At 36.8% G+C, this 13,925-nt stretch overlaps 1 protein-coding gene across 4 annotated transcripts in view; it reads right to left on the reverse strand.

Annotated features, from left to right (window-relative positions):
* The window catches only part of NCF4 (neutrophil cytosolic factor 4), a 709,063-nt gene that overhangs the window by 185,995 nt on the left and 509,143 nt on the right, over positions 1-13,925 (reverse strand). For all 4 annotated transcript variants that reach the window (XM_044066584.1, XM_044066558.1, XM_044066575.1 and 1 more), the window contains 2 exons: positions 8,145-8,272; positions 3,376-3,433 (listed from right to left, as the gene is read on the reverse strand). In XM_044066584.1, the coding sequence (XP_043922519.1) occupies positions 3,376-3,433; positions 8,145-8,272 (186 nt within the window). The remainder of the gene's footprint in view (positions 1-3,375; positions 3,434-8,144; positions 8,273-13,925) is intronic.

Genomic DNA, 13,925 nt, shown 5'->3' on the forward strand with positions numbered 1-13,925 from the left:
TTCCAGAGAGATTTCATCTCCAAATGTAAAGCTTTTCAACTTGGTATTTTTATTAAGTCTGTTTCTGATGTCATTTTGTTTATACATGTTGCTTTAAAATCTGGTAGAATTGGTACAACGTGGATTTCACCCAATGCAGCATAAAAATTTATTCTGGAGGCAAAGCTGACATCAGCTGACTTGTATGTTATTAGTGTAACAGGCATCTTGACAATTTTGCTTCTGTAATTTCACATTATTTTCCCCATCCCTCGTGTCAAAGTCTGTACCACCATCCTGCCAAGCCATTAGATGAACCAGGAAATGGGAAGCTATATGATGAATTCCATTTCCACTTCATAATGTATGCAAATTCACCCTACCGAAGCAAGATCAGTCATATGAAGGTGTACTTTGTATGCGAAAACTCTTGTTTTACTTTGTTCAGAGGTTACTTGAGATGTACAGGAATTCATGGCAAACTCATTAATTCACTTTGAATAAGTAGCTATCAAGACTAAATAAATTCAAGAAATCCACATTCCAAGTAAACAGCACTCGCTCCTGCTCTTGGAAAATCACTGGAAACATACCTCAGGAGTCTATACTTAGCCCACTCCTGTTCACACTCTTTCTCAATAGCCTCACTCTAGACCTCAGCTCTTTCACATGCACAGCAGAAACTCTGTCACATTCTACTTGACAAAGATATAGAAAAGCAGCACTTCAACTGCCACTCCGTATGACTCATTATCAAACACTTAAATGTACATTTCACTAAGAGCAAATCCCAAATATTTAGAGCATCCCAGTTAAATTGCAGTAGGCAAATTCTTGTCAGTCCACTTCCCTGGTCAACCATCTTTAATAAATAACTAAATAAATAATTATTAGCTAATCAAGTCAATCTCTTCAGACAATTCTCAAATGCTCACCTCGGCATCACCTTGAACTCTGCCACTCTCTTCTGTGCTCGTATTTACACCATTATAAATGGAGAAGCACAAAAACTCAAAGCTTGCTACACTAAGAAGCTTGTTTACTATCACTGTTTGCATGGCCTTTGCAAAACAAATATGTCAAAACTTCAGTATGTGCCCTCTTCTTTTCTTCTTGGGACACCAAATTTCTCCAAATCATAATTAACATCTGCTATATCATGTCCCTCTCACTTTGAAGAAAACATTATTGCAACAGCTTTAGAAATGTTGAGTGTCCCACTGTCATTCACCGTTTACAATCACTGCCTCTTGCTCACAGTTTAAGAAAATAATACTAAAGTTACTTCTTTAGATCACAAAGCAATGACACCATAACCCATTTCAGACAAAGCAATATCCAGAAATGTGATGACTTGGCTTTCTCTTAATATATACTTTTCAGAAGCTGCTACTCAAAGATCTGAGACCCACAGTGGACGCTATACTGTTTAAATCTTCTGTCAGTATTTCTAAAATTTCACCCAGTGTCTTCACGCCTTCCTAATAAGTTACCTACATCATTCTTACCCTGTACTTTCTTCTGTCTCTACCTTTATCCCCTTCTGCCCCAACCTATTAATTTCCTTACCCTTAATACCCACCATTTCATACCATTCCCTTCCTTCCATTAGTAATCATGCTTCACCCCTATCTCCCCCCAGACTTTATATCATTCGTTTCTCAGACTATATCATTCTTTTGTCATCACTTTTTCCTCCATACCTACTTCCATCTCTACACAATTCTCAACTTTATAGGATTTCTTAATATCCTATACATTCAGTTCCTCTTCTACCACCTATGAATAATTTGCATTTACCTACCATACTCCTGCCCCCTTCTTACATTCCTTAAACTCCTTCCCCTCTAAGATTCCATTCTACTTAGTCTAGAATTACAATTATACTGTATTTAACTTTAAATCCTCTTGCTTGTCTCTTAGTACAATATTTTACCTCACCAAGGCTCAACTCAATATTTGTCTCAGCTTCAGCTAACATGTATCTTTTGTTTAGCTTGTGGTCTGACTGTACAAATTGTGCCCAACCAGTTATAACTCTTCCTTTTACTGAAGACTTGTCTTTCTTTATTCACACTCCAATACATACCTTGAAATAAGTCTTGTACTCAGCAATGTAGTTAAGATCTACAATTACATTTCAATTCCTGGTTAGTTCTCATGAGTGACTACTGTTCATATTTAATTCTTAACACTGATGAGCAACAGTTCTTTCATCACATATAACCTAATCTGTTTGTTAGATCAATGTGTGCCTTGTTTAATAAAAGTACTTCACTACATGTATCTTTATTCAAGCTACTTTATTTAACTCTATGCTGCCTTGCGCACTGACAGACTGAAAAGGAGCATTTGTTCTGGCAAATGTATTCAGTTAATAAATAATAAACACACGGACAAAATACATAAATTAATTTTCTGTTCTGTGCTCTTACATGAGGAACCATTTTTAACTTTCTAATAATACAATAAGACTTGTTATATTGCTGACATCTGAAACAGGAAAGATCTGGGAATTAAGTAATTGGTTGGAGTCCTCATCTCACAAACTTTGGAGGTTGGGGAGCAGATACACATGATTTGTAGGAAATACTACAATAACTCAAGCACCATTTGCTTGAGTGTCAAAAACATATTCTGCCACCTGCCTGTAAATGTTTCTGCTTGCTATACAGTCCCAAAGACCATTTTACATAAGGGCAAGCCTCCCTGCACCCTAGGACTGGGTATTCTGCTCCTTCACCCCTCATCTCTGGCTCACCCTCTCTTTCTTTATATATACATATATGCCCATGTATGTGTTTATATGTGCACATATTATACACCAACTCCAAAATCACGCCAAGTGATGTAAAGACTGGATAAATGGAACATGTAAATAGAATGTATGAAAGAGCGTTCAATTGCAAGCAATTTGCCCATGTAATTAGCTGGAGTACAATACAATCATCTAAAGCAGAACCTGTTTTCAGATTGGTTCCCTTTTCCCACATAGATATACAGAATAGGTTCATAACAAATTAATCATAGACCAGAGTGTGTTTTCTCCCTTGTATCCAGACAAGACCAGTAGTTCAGTTTACATTGTTTCCCATTTTCTAAGTGCCTATCATCCAACAGGCATGGAAATGTGTGAAAATTTGCAAACTCTTGGATCACGTAACTGAAGATCTCTTCTCCCACAGCAGCATAACACTGCAGATCGTGTCACACCAGGTAAGATTTATATCCTGGGATACAACTTGGTTACAGACATGTCCATTTGGAACAATAGTTCTATGGAAAAAACTTAAATCTGTATCATACTCAATGTGTACAAGTTCTGTCCATGGGGAAGTGAGGTGCAACATCTGCAAAAACTAAAAAGATCACTTCTTTTTAAAAAGTTGTACAAACCTCAACCTTAGCTGGAGATGTCTTGTCAAGCGAAGCTGAACTTGAATGCACAGTTTTCCTGCAAGAGGGAGAAATTATATAGTAAGTGCAACGTGTATTTAAACACAAATGGCACTCAGCTGATTACCGGCACAATGATAAAATGTCATATATTACTTATTTTATTTATTTGTATAGTTGGTACATGGGCTTGTCCAGTGACCCTTTTCAGCCATGAAATGAGACAAACACCAAACAACACACAGATTATGATCACAACTACAAGGATTACTTTCAGTAAGTAAGCAAGTACTAGAATGAGCTTTAGACATCCAATAAATGAATTTTCATGCTAACAATAACATACAATGAACAGAATACATGTGACTCAAGAAATCATGACACAAAACAAAAGACAAAAAAATCTTATGTAAAGCAGTAACTGAAAAGAAATGGATATCAACTGAAGACTAAAGGACAATAAACAAGTTAAACTATGCAAAGCATATTCTTATTAGAATGTAATCAATGTTCTTCAGCAAGTGCATTTCTAAACTGTACTTAGGTGATCAAGTAGAAGTCTGATAAATCATGCAAAGTTGTTTTCATTTCTGATATAAAGTGTCAATAAAATACAAGCAGCAGGGTAATTTCAATTAAGGAATTTCCTCTGTCATTAGCCCATAGGCTGGCTTTGATATTAGAAGACCTATCACAACAACACTCACAGATTCAAAGGGAAGAAGATTTATGAGTTTTTAAATTACTGTACTTTGTTTCAGCACATTATTGACACAGTTTTCAAGATGAGGTCTATTAAAAGTGGTGTCTTCAGCTACAGGCCTAAGTATGTGTGTTGTTTAACCACATCAGTCAGGTTATTGAGATATTAAGTTATTTCAATGACAACTACAGCACTTAATCTTTCAGAAGGACCAAATGACACAGAGGTGTGTGTGTGTGTGTGTGTGTGTGTGTGTGTGTGTGTGTGTGTGTGTGTGTGTGTGTGTGTGTGTGTGTGTGTGTGTGTGTGTTACCAGCCCTGACTAGAAGCTTATAGTCAGTCTGAAGCTTGTTTGGTGTCTTTGCGCATGTCCTATCAGTTTTAAGAAGGACGAGGCTGTCTAGGTATAAATTAATTCTTAAGTCATATAAGTTAACAGCTAAGTTACTGATGAATAATGGGAAAAGAACAGAACTTTACACTGATCCGTTGATGTGGAGGTGAATACTTCTGAGCTTTGAGAGCCACGGAATACATTAAAGGTTCTGCCCATAAAGAAATTACTAAGCTAGTTAACTGGTCCTTGACGAAACCTTATTTTTTCATTTCTTGACCTCAATAACCTCTGGTACACACAGTCAATGGCCTTTTTAACATTTATACATATGACAACAGATAGGAGACCTTTTCTTTAGTTTTAGTGAAGATAAGGTTGGCTATGCAGAGTGTTAATGTCCTCCTAAAATCGGGTTATTTGTGGGAAAGAAGTCTATATTTGACAAAATTTTCAATGACTTGTGAAGCATTTTTTCAAGAAGCTCATCAGTGAGACAAAATGTCGGTGCTCGGCATCTTGCCGTGTGAAGTTCTACAATATTTCAAGTGAGAAATAAGTTATAAAGCCATCATTCTTCTAAAGAGATTGAGTGCATGTATATAAATATTAACTTATTATGAATAGCTTTGTGTAAAAGTTGCACTAATAAATGCACGTGCAAGTGTGAGTGCACACACACACACACACACACACACACACACACACACACACACACACACACACACATGCTGATGCACACTCATGAGTACTCTCTCACTCACACACTACAGAATGTGGATTGCTTCAAATAATAAACTGCCTGTCAACTGGTGATTTCAGGTGCAGACACTACTACAGGAATATTTCTGGTCAGGATGGATTGTCTTACTCCCAAGCAAGAAGTAAGCATCCAAACAATGATGTATGCTCAAGAGAAAACTCACCCAAACAGGAGGTGGGCAACCAGAAGGAGTGAGAACCTGGGACACTGAACTCGCGAAAGAGAAGGGCATGCACAAGGTAGATCTTGTGACAATAAAGCCACTGAATGACAGAAGGACAGTACAGAAGAAATGAGCGCTTATGACATGCTTTCACTGCGGTATCACATATGCTCTGCCTCACTGTCCACTTAACAGCATCTGTGGGGGGGGGGGGCAGGATACAAAGGATTAATCCAGATAAAATCAATTTAGTTAACAGATCTAGGAGACACTCTCTCTCTCTCTCTCTCTAATACCCTCCCTGTGGGAGAAATAAAGATGCCTTGTTGATGTTTCAAGTAATTTAGTCAATTAAGTAGGTGGATGGACAACATTTTACCAATATAATAAACCAGCACAGAAACAATGGTGTGCTTGTGTCCACCATGTTCTTCGACTTGTCAAAGGCATTTGATATTGTCTCAAGCCAGCAGCTGCTCATTCAACTCTACTGAGTTGAAGATCCACAATACTCCTTGTTGTGGTTACCTATCTGGAAAGCAACAAGCCGTTAAATGACAGCAAACCTACTCATTGTTTTAACCAGTTACTACAGGTGTCCCTCAGGGCTCTATCCTGGGTCCTCTCCTATTTAAAATATTTATTAATGACCTTCACTCACCATGCAAGTTTAGTTCAGTATGCAGATGACTCAATATTAATATGTGCAGCCTCAACAACAAATAAGCTCCAAGACATTACCCAAAAATCTTTCTCCTCTTTAGAAACCTGGCTCAGAGAATCAAATTTCCTACTCAGCCCCAAGAAAACTAAGTTAATGCTATTTACCTCAAAAAAATTGCCAAAATCAAAAGCAATTTTTTGACATAAAGTCAGCAAATAACACTGATATTGAAACTGTAACTCACAGTAAACTTCTAGGCATAATAATACATGACATTCTTAAGTAAGACCAGCATATAGTTCATACCATTAAATCTACTCACCAGAAACTGGGTTCCCTTTGTAGGATCATGGATTCCTTACAGATACTGCAAGAAAAACTCTAGCCGCCACCTTCTTATTGCTGACTCTTTTATATGCCATTCCTATCCTAACAAACTTAAACAATCCTCAAAGAAAGAAACTGGCCTCCTGCTACAATAAAATAGCTAAATTTGCCACCAAGCTCCCTCATAGGGCACACCATTGTCACAGCTTAAAGCAATTAAACTGGCTTGAACTACACAACTACTTAACAGATTCACAACTAACTATACCACACAAACTCATTCACCATCCAGAAGAATGTCCTGCACTACACAGCTTATTACTGCTCTACTGTCCAGCAAGGGACCTCTGCTCTAGTAAACAACTTCTTTATTACTTACAAGTCAAATAATGTTGCAGGAGACTTGCTCTTCTCCCAATACATTGCTAAACTCTGGAATACTATCCCTAGACAAATTAAACTTTCCAACAAACTCAATAGTTTTAAACTACTACTTAAACTACATCTTAACCAATCCTGGTCCTGCACATGCTCATCTCAAGGTTGAGACTTTGTGTTTACTGTACGATACTATCCAAATACTCTCCTTAAACAGAAAACACTCAACCTCTCACTAAAGTGACAAAACAATTTTTATACATAAGTGCTGCCTGTACAATCCACTAAGATGCATGTGGATTTTCTCTTTAGTAACTTCCACTTCTGTAAAGTCTGTTTGTGTACAATGTAAAAAGAAATGCAACTGTTCTGTGTTTAACTGGAACTTAATATAATGCAATGTGAGCAAATGGAGCTTTTTCCCCAGGCCCTTGCTAAAAATGAACATTACCCAGTCGGACTTTCCCGGTAAACAAAGACAAATAAATAAAATAAATAAATAAAATTTGATGAGTCAAGTTGGCGTAGGTTGCTCAATTTGAGTAAATTATAATCATTTGTAAAGACTTTCTTGTTTATTTTGATAGGTTTGCTGAAGTCAAGAAATGGGAGTGGTCTTTCCTTTCAGATTCCTTCCCATTACAAGAGAAGGAAAACACTTTAATGACACCATTTACTTTTTACACTGATAAAATGAAACTGATATTCTTGGAAGGCAATTCCAAACGCTATGATGGCAGCTGCCAGAAGAACAACTGTGGAGTGAGATTAATCACAACAGCAAGGCATAAAAAAAGCTGACCCAGCTCTGGGGCTTAAAAGCATAAAAGCCTATGACCCAGATGACCTGTGTTTGAACACCAGAACATGAAGCTGAAAGAGTCAGATACAGAGGGAGAAGCAGAAGTGCTGACTCAACTGTCCTGGGAAAAGGGAGATGGTCTGACCTTCTGCAATGTTAACATCGTCAGGAGGGCTGCAGCATATTGGGGCAACAATACGAGTCAGGTGACATCTTGTTGTACAGTACCTGGGAAGAGGTGTGTGGGGTGTGTGTGTGTGTGGTGTGTGTCACTGCAAGTGTACTCCTCAAGAAACAGCAATTATAAATATTAAGCCAATGCAGAGGGACATTAGTTTGGTAAGGAAGAGAGGGAATACACATTGATAAGTAAATTACCTGCTCCCAAACACCCAACTCTTGTCTCCAAGGGAAACATATGGGCTCATCAGTCTCCTGCTCCAGGCAAGCAACAATGGGAATTTGGGTTCTCACCTGGGTAAGAAACAAATGTGCCTGGCTCTATCTCTGTAGGAGAACCAATTGGGCTAAACAGGTGCTGCGGTGGTAGCCTGAGGAGTTGGTGCAAGGGATTAAAAATAAATGAATGAATGAATGAAAACAAGCACTTTTTCCTTATCAATAATAATACTTACACTTTCCTGGTGGGTGGACGCAGCCTGCGAAGTGCCTGTGGAACCTGGTTGCTATCAAACACTGTTTGATAAAAAAATATTCTGATATCTTCATCCAGCAGGACCCAAGTGGGCAGACAAAGCAGTTTCTGTATTCAAGATACAAATTTGTAAGCATCACTGAAAGCAATCTGCTGTCTCCTGACCTTACTGCACTACTACCATAATGTCCAGTTTCATATGACAAAAACAAAGTACTTCACAAACAAGCAGATACAGTTCAAAATGTAGCTAGATTTTAGTTACTGAGCCAGAGGCAAGTTGGCCCTGTTGTTCTGTTGTAAAGCTATGTCTATGGGAGTATTTAAAAAACTATTCCTAAATAAGTGGACCAGACAGTCAATTAATTTGTGATGAAGAACCTTGATGCTGTGTTCAGAGAGAAGGCATGTGAAACTACAAATGAATCTACATTCTTACCATTCCATATATAACCGATTAGGTAGGCATCGACATCTGGTTTCATTTATTTAGGCCCAAGTCCTGAACTAAAAGTTAAGCTGAAGTGAAGCTCAATCCAAAGATGTGAATGAAGTTCTACATATAAGCAAATCCCCTCATTCTTCTCTCTCTCTTTTACTCATTATCTTAAGGGAGGGTCTATGTGGTTTTCACACCCTCACAATAGTGCTGCTGACGCAATTTCAAGGCCTGTAACTGTATGTTTATGGTAGATATCACTTTATCAGTTATAAGTGCGAAAGTGTTAGCTAGATAGTAGACAATGAAAAAAATATATTAAAATATACAAAAATTAGGAAGGCAGGTGTAAAGAAAAATTCCATCGATTCAGAGAAACCAGTCAAAGCATCATACTTGATTTCTTCAGGCTATAATACACAATGCTGTACATCACAGTTAAATATACAGAACCACCAAAGGACAAACAAATCATATCACCCAATAGGATTTTGAGCATAAAACAACAGTAGTTCAACCAATGGGATTTTTAAACAAAACATACTTACCAATAAAAGTACTTAAAACCAATATTTTTAAGCAACCTTAACTGACTAATAGTATCATCTGCAACCAACAGTGGTATTCATGGTCATAAGGTTCATATTTTCCTAGCAGTTACTAGCAAAGAATGCCGCTATGCCTATAAGCGAATTCAGCACTCACAGGTTACTTGCACTGAATAGGGAGATATGAAAGTTGTTTTTAAAACATGTCCACTTTCATCAAATGCATAAACTTGCTGAAGTTAATTCTTAAAATATGTGTGAAGTACTACATGAAATTGTACGTGCTCGTATAATTATGGAAGTTTTGGGGTATTATAAATAAACTTCACTATGCGTAAGTACATTTGAAGTATTTAACGCAAGGTGCATGTAGCACAGCTATTTTTATTAGCCTTTAAAAATATAAAGGGGTTTTATATGTTTCATACAGGGGTGCATCTATGAGGGCACCCTGTTTATTTAAAAGAATGGAAAGGGGGAAATAGGAAGGGCTGGAAAAAGGGGACACAAAGAATGAAACAGAGAAGGAACACATCAAGATTGTTGTGCTGGAGAATGTGGGAGAGGAGCGGTACTATTCCTTTTGGTGGAGATAGACCCCCTAGTCTTAATTTGTTTATGTAATTGGGTAGGAAGTAGCTTAGGGGGTGTAGGAGAAAGGATTAGGGAAGGGAGGGAGGTGAAGAGGAGTTGGGGCCAGGACGACACCCAGTCTACAGGACCACAAATGTTTCCAATGCCTGATAATATGGGGACGTAGCAGTGATGACAGTGTGAAAGGTACATTTTTGATGTTGAAGGGATGGTGGCCTGTGGTGGCACATTGGTTGGCACCGACCAGTGCACAGAATCTTGAAAACGATGAAGACAATCCTGAACTGACTGAAGATGTCTCTCCACTACCTGCTCCATCATATCCTCATCCAAGTACCAGTGTCAACAATCTGTGAAGCTTTCCAGGCTGCCACATGCCAGGGTGCCTATAGGACTGGTGCCACTCCCCCAAACCTGTGAGAACAGGCAAAAGGTGAATGCTGTCTGAACTGGGAGGAATATGGATGGACTGTTGATAGGAATTCTGGACCTGTAGAAAAATTTACAGAAATGGGATAGAAAGAGATAGAAGAAAAAAATGAAAACAATGTAATGCATAATTAAAATAAGAAAAAAGAGAGAGGGAGGGTAGAAAGGCAAACAAGAAATAGAAACAATAAATGGACTTGTACTGAAATACATCAATGTAATATTTATAAACAGTGATTTCTTAAATATTTATTCAGATTTTTGGGGTAAATGGCATTGGAAACATGGAAACAATCAGTATATTGCTACAAAAAATGGTGGAGTGTTTTAAATTTGCAGTCTGCTGATACTAATGAAATAGGATGGAGTAACATTAGAAATGGTAATACATTTGAAATTTCTGGCTGATACAGATTGTACCCCAATTTTTGCAATGAAAGAAATTTACTTCTTTTATTATCTTTGTGTGTGAATTACTTCTATATTTATTCTAGAAAATAAGTAAAACATAGAATACTTCACTTGTTACTTAACATTTTTTGGCATGGAACTTTTTTTCTTTTGCATACTCCCAATCAAGCTCTGATTGTCTTTCCTCCTGAGTTTTATTGTAAGCAATCTCCTCTTCCATTGCATAATATATATATATATATATATATATATATATATATATATATATATATATATATATGTGTCCTATATATATTGACAGTTCATATATATCGACACTCATTTATATATATATATATATATATATATATATATACATATATATATATATATATATATATATATATATATATATTTATATGGTTCTAGGACACATGCTCGACTAGCATATGTCCGGATCACAAAACATCGAACACACATACATGAAAGCGCTTAACATCAAAAAGCGCTTCCGTGTATGTGTAGTTCAAAAAAAAAAAATCTACATTTCTGCAAGGGGGCTTTGCCCCCTGCACCCCTCACACCCCCTTACTTTATTATTCTCACTCCGAGATCATACTACAGTGGGGAAAAGGGGTTTTTCCCTTACCCGCACTGTAGTCCGATCTACGAAACAGGCACACATACACAGAAGCGCTTGTCGATGTTAAGCGCTTTCGTGTATGTTCGATGTTTTGTGATTCGGACATATGCTAGTCGAGCATGTGTCCGGATTATATATATATATATATATATATATATATATATATATATCTGGGTCTACTACATTTCATGGAAAGTTCATGTCACTGAAAGTCAAATCAGTAGGACCACTTCACTGAAAGCTCATTTGACTGAAACTCATTTTGTTGAAAGTTATATATGGCCTTTTCCCCACCGTGGTGCAATGAAATTGTTACAAAACATGTGATTATTACACATTCTATGATAACAACAATTCTGTAGATTGTATAACTGTGACAGGACAACCCTGGAACATATGACAATTGTTGGAGTATACAGATCAACAAGGTCAAATGCTGACAGCATAGCGGAATTCATACAGTAAACAGATACCTGGCTCTGTATATGATGCACAACTCCTAACTCCTAGATGATAAATGTTCTGCCCCTTACTTTCTCCTTTTCTTTCCAAAGTACCACACCCTTAGTTATTTGTCCAATATCTCCTCCTTGTCCTCTACCTCTCCCTCTACTTATTTCTACCTATCCTTAAACATTCTTTCTCACCTCATCTTCCTCCCTTTCTCTTATTCTATCAAGTTCATTTCCAGATAGGTTTCATACCTCTTTACATGATGCTACCATTAATATTTTGTTTAAATATTTTATAATTGCTTATTACTTGCATACCTCTGTTTATTATGTTTTTTATGTAATTTTTTTTCCTGGTGCTTTTCTCCCTGGAAAAAAAGTTTCATAGCTCATTACATGATGCTGCTATGATTTAACGATACTCTGTGTAAATTTTACTTATTTGTCAGTTACCTGTATACCTCTATTTAGTATACAATTTATGAAATGTTGAAATGTTTCTGGAGCTTTTCCTCCCGGGGTCCCACTGAAAACCTTTCTGTCCAGTCGGACTATCCCAGTAAACAAAGGCAATAAATAAATAAACAAACAAATAATTAGATAAACACATTTCTTGCATGAAACACAGGAGGGGAAAAATAACAATGGGCGGGGACTTAAATTTACCAAAAACAGATTGGAATAATATTGATTCAGCAACATTAGTAAGGGATTATTTACAATGTATGTTCAGGAACAATTGCTTCAGATTGCAAAAAGCCTAACAGGGAACAGAAAATACTAGACATGGTTTATGTTCTTAAGGAAATGACTATTTTTTCATGTCAAGTTTTACCACCACTGATGTGCAGTGATCATGGGGCCATAAAGGTTAAATTGTTGCTAGATAATTCTGCCCAACTGAAATCTAAACCAATGCACAGAAGATTAGTATCAGACTATATAGAAGCAAAATATTCACTATGTAAAACTAAATGGAGCGATCTGTTCAGTAGAAAAAACTGCAGATGGAATGTGATAAGTTTTATAAGAAAATTTGCTTGAATGCAAAAAAATAAAAAAAAATGTTTAACATCAAGATCTAGTCAAACAAATTCAGGAAGATATATTTCCATAAGAACATGATACTTGATTAAGATGACAGACAAAAAAATAAAAAATGGAAAAGAGGTCAAACTATAACTGAAAACTGAAAGAAGCAAGCCGGACAGATACATTAAACACAGTGTGAGACAAGATCAAGAAAAAATTGAAGACAATTTATATACGGATATTGAGCATAATAGGAAACCATTTGATAGATACATAACATGTGGTTGGAATAAAGACCTGCCCATTGATAAACTGTGTGCTGATTCTAAAATTTATTCTCAGACACAACAGATTATAGATACATTTACAAAACATTATGTACAGCAGTTAGGCTCTACAAAGGGGGTGATACATTGTCCAAGTAACATCAGATATGAAATTAAATTAGATTATATTGAAAAAGAACTATTCAATTTGCTCCCAAACAAAGCAATGGGAGGAAGCAGAATTAGTAATAAAGACTTGAGAACACTTCAGCATGAACTTACAATACCATTGTATCTGTTATTCAGTAGGTCATTTAAGTATGGGCAGATTTTTCAAGATTGTAGACATGCACTTGGTTAACGTATCATTAAGGGAAAGAGGAGTAGGACAAATCCAGAGTCTTACAGATCCATAGGTTTACTTTCTTGTTGTGGAAAATGATGGAGAAGGTTATTTTGGATAAAGTATTGACAAAACTGGAAAGGTTAGGACTTGAAACCATATATTAGTATACATATGCTGAAAATTGTTCTATGACCACATGCAACATGATGTTCTAAAACAATATAATAGCTGGTATAAATGAATAAAATGTGCTGTAATTCATACAGACTTAACTTCAGCGTTAACACTGATCAATAAATTAGAACAACTAGGTGTTGAAGTAATCTTGATAAGATGGATAGCTGCATGGCTTACAAATACGACATGGCAAGAATCATACAGCAATTGAACAAGGTGAAATTAGAAGTTATGTACTTACCATAACGTTCCATCTGAGTAGGTGGATTCATTTGTCTGCAACCTGTGGGTTATGGATCCGATATCGGATCCGAACCGGCATGGTTTATCCAGCTATGGATCCGAGCTCTTAGCTCCTCCCCTCACCCATAATGCCCTGCTCTCCCTACATGACCTCAGATCGAGTTTGCCCTGAATCAAAATACACATAATATGCAGGAAACTG

This window comes from Protopterus annectens, chromosome 1.part0 (genome assembly GCF_019279795.1).
Source record: "Protopterus annectens isolate FY-2018-M chromosome 1.part0, PAN1.0, whole genome shotgun sequence".
Lineage (NCBI taxonomy): Eukaryota > Metazoa > Chordata > Ceratodontiformes > Protopteridae > Protopterus > Protopterus annectens.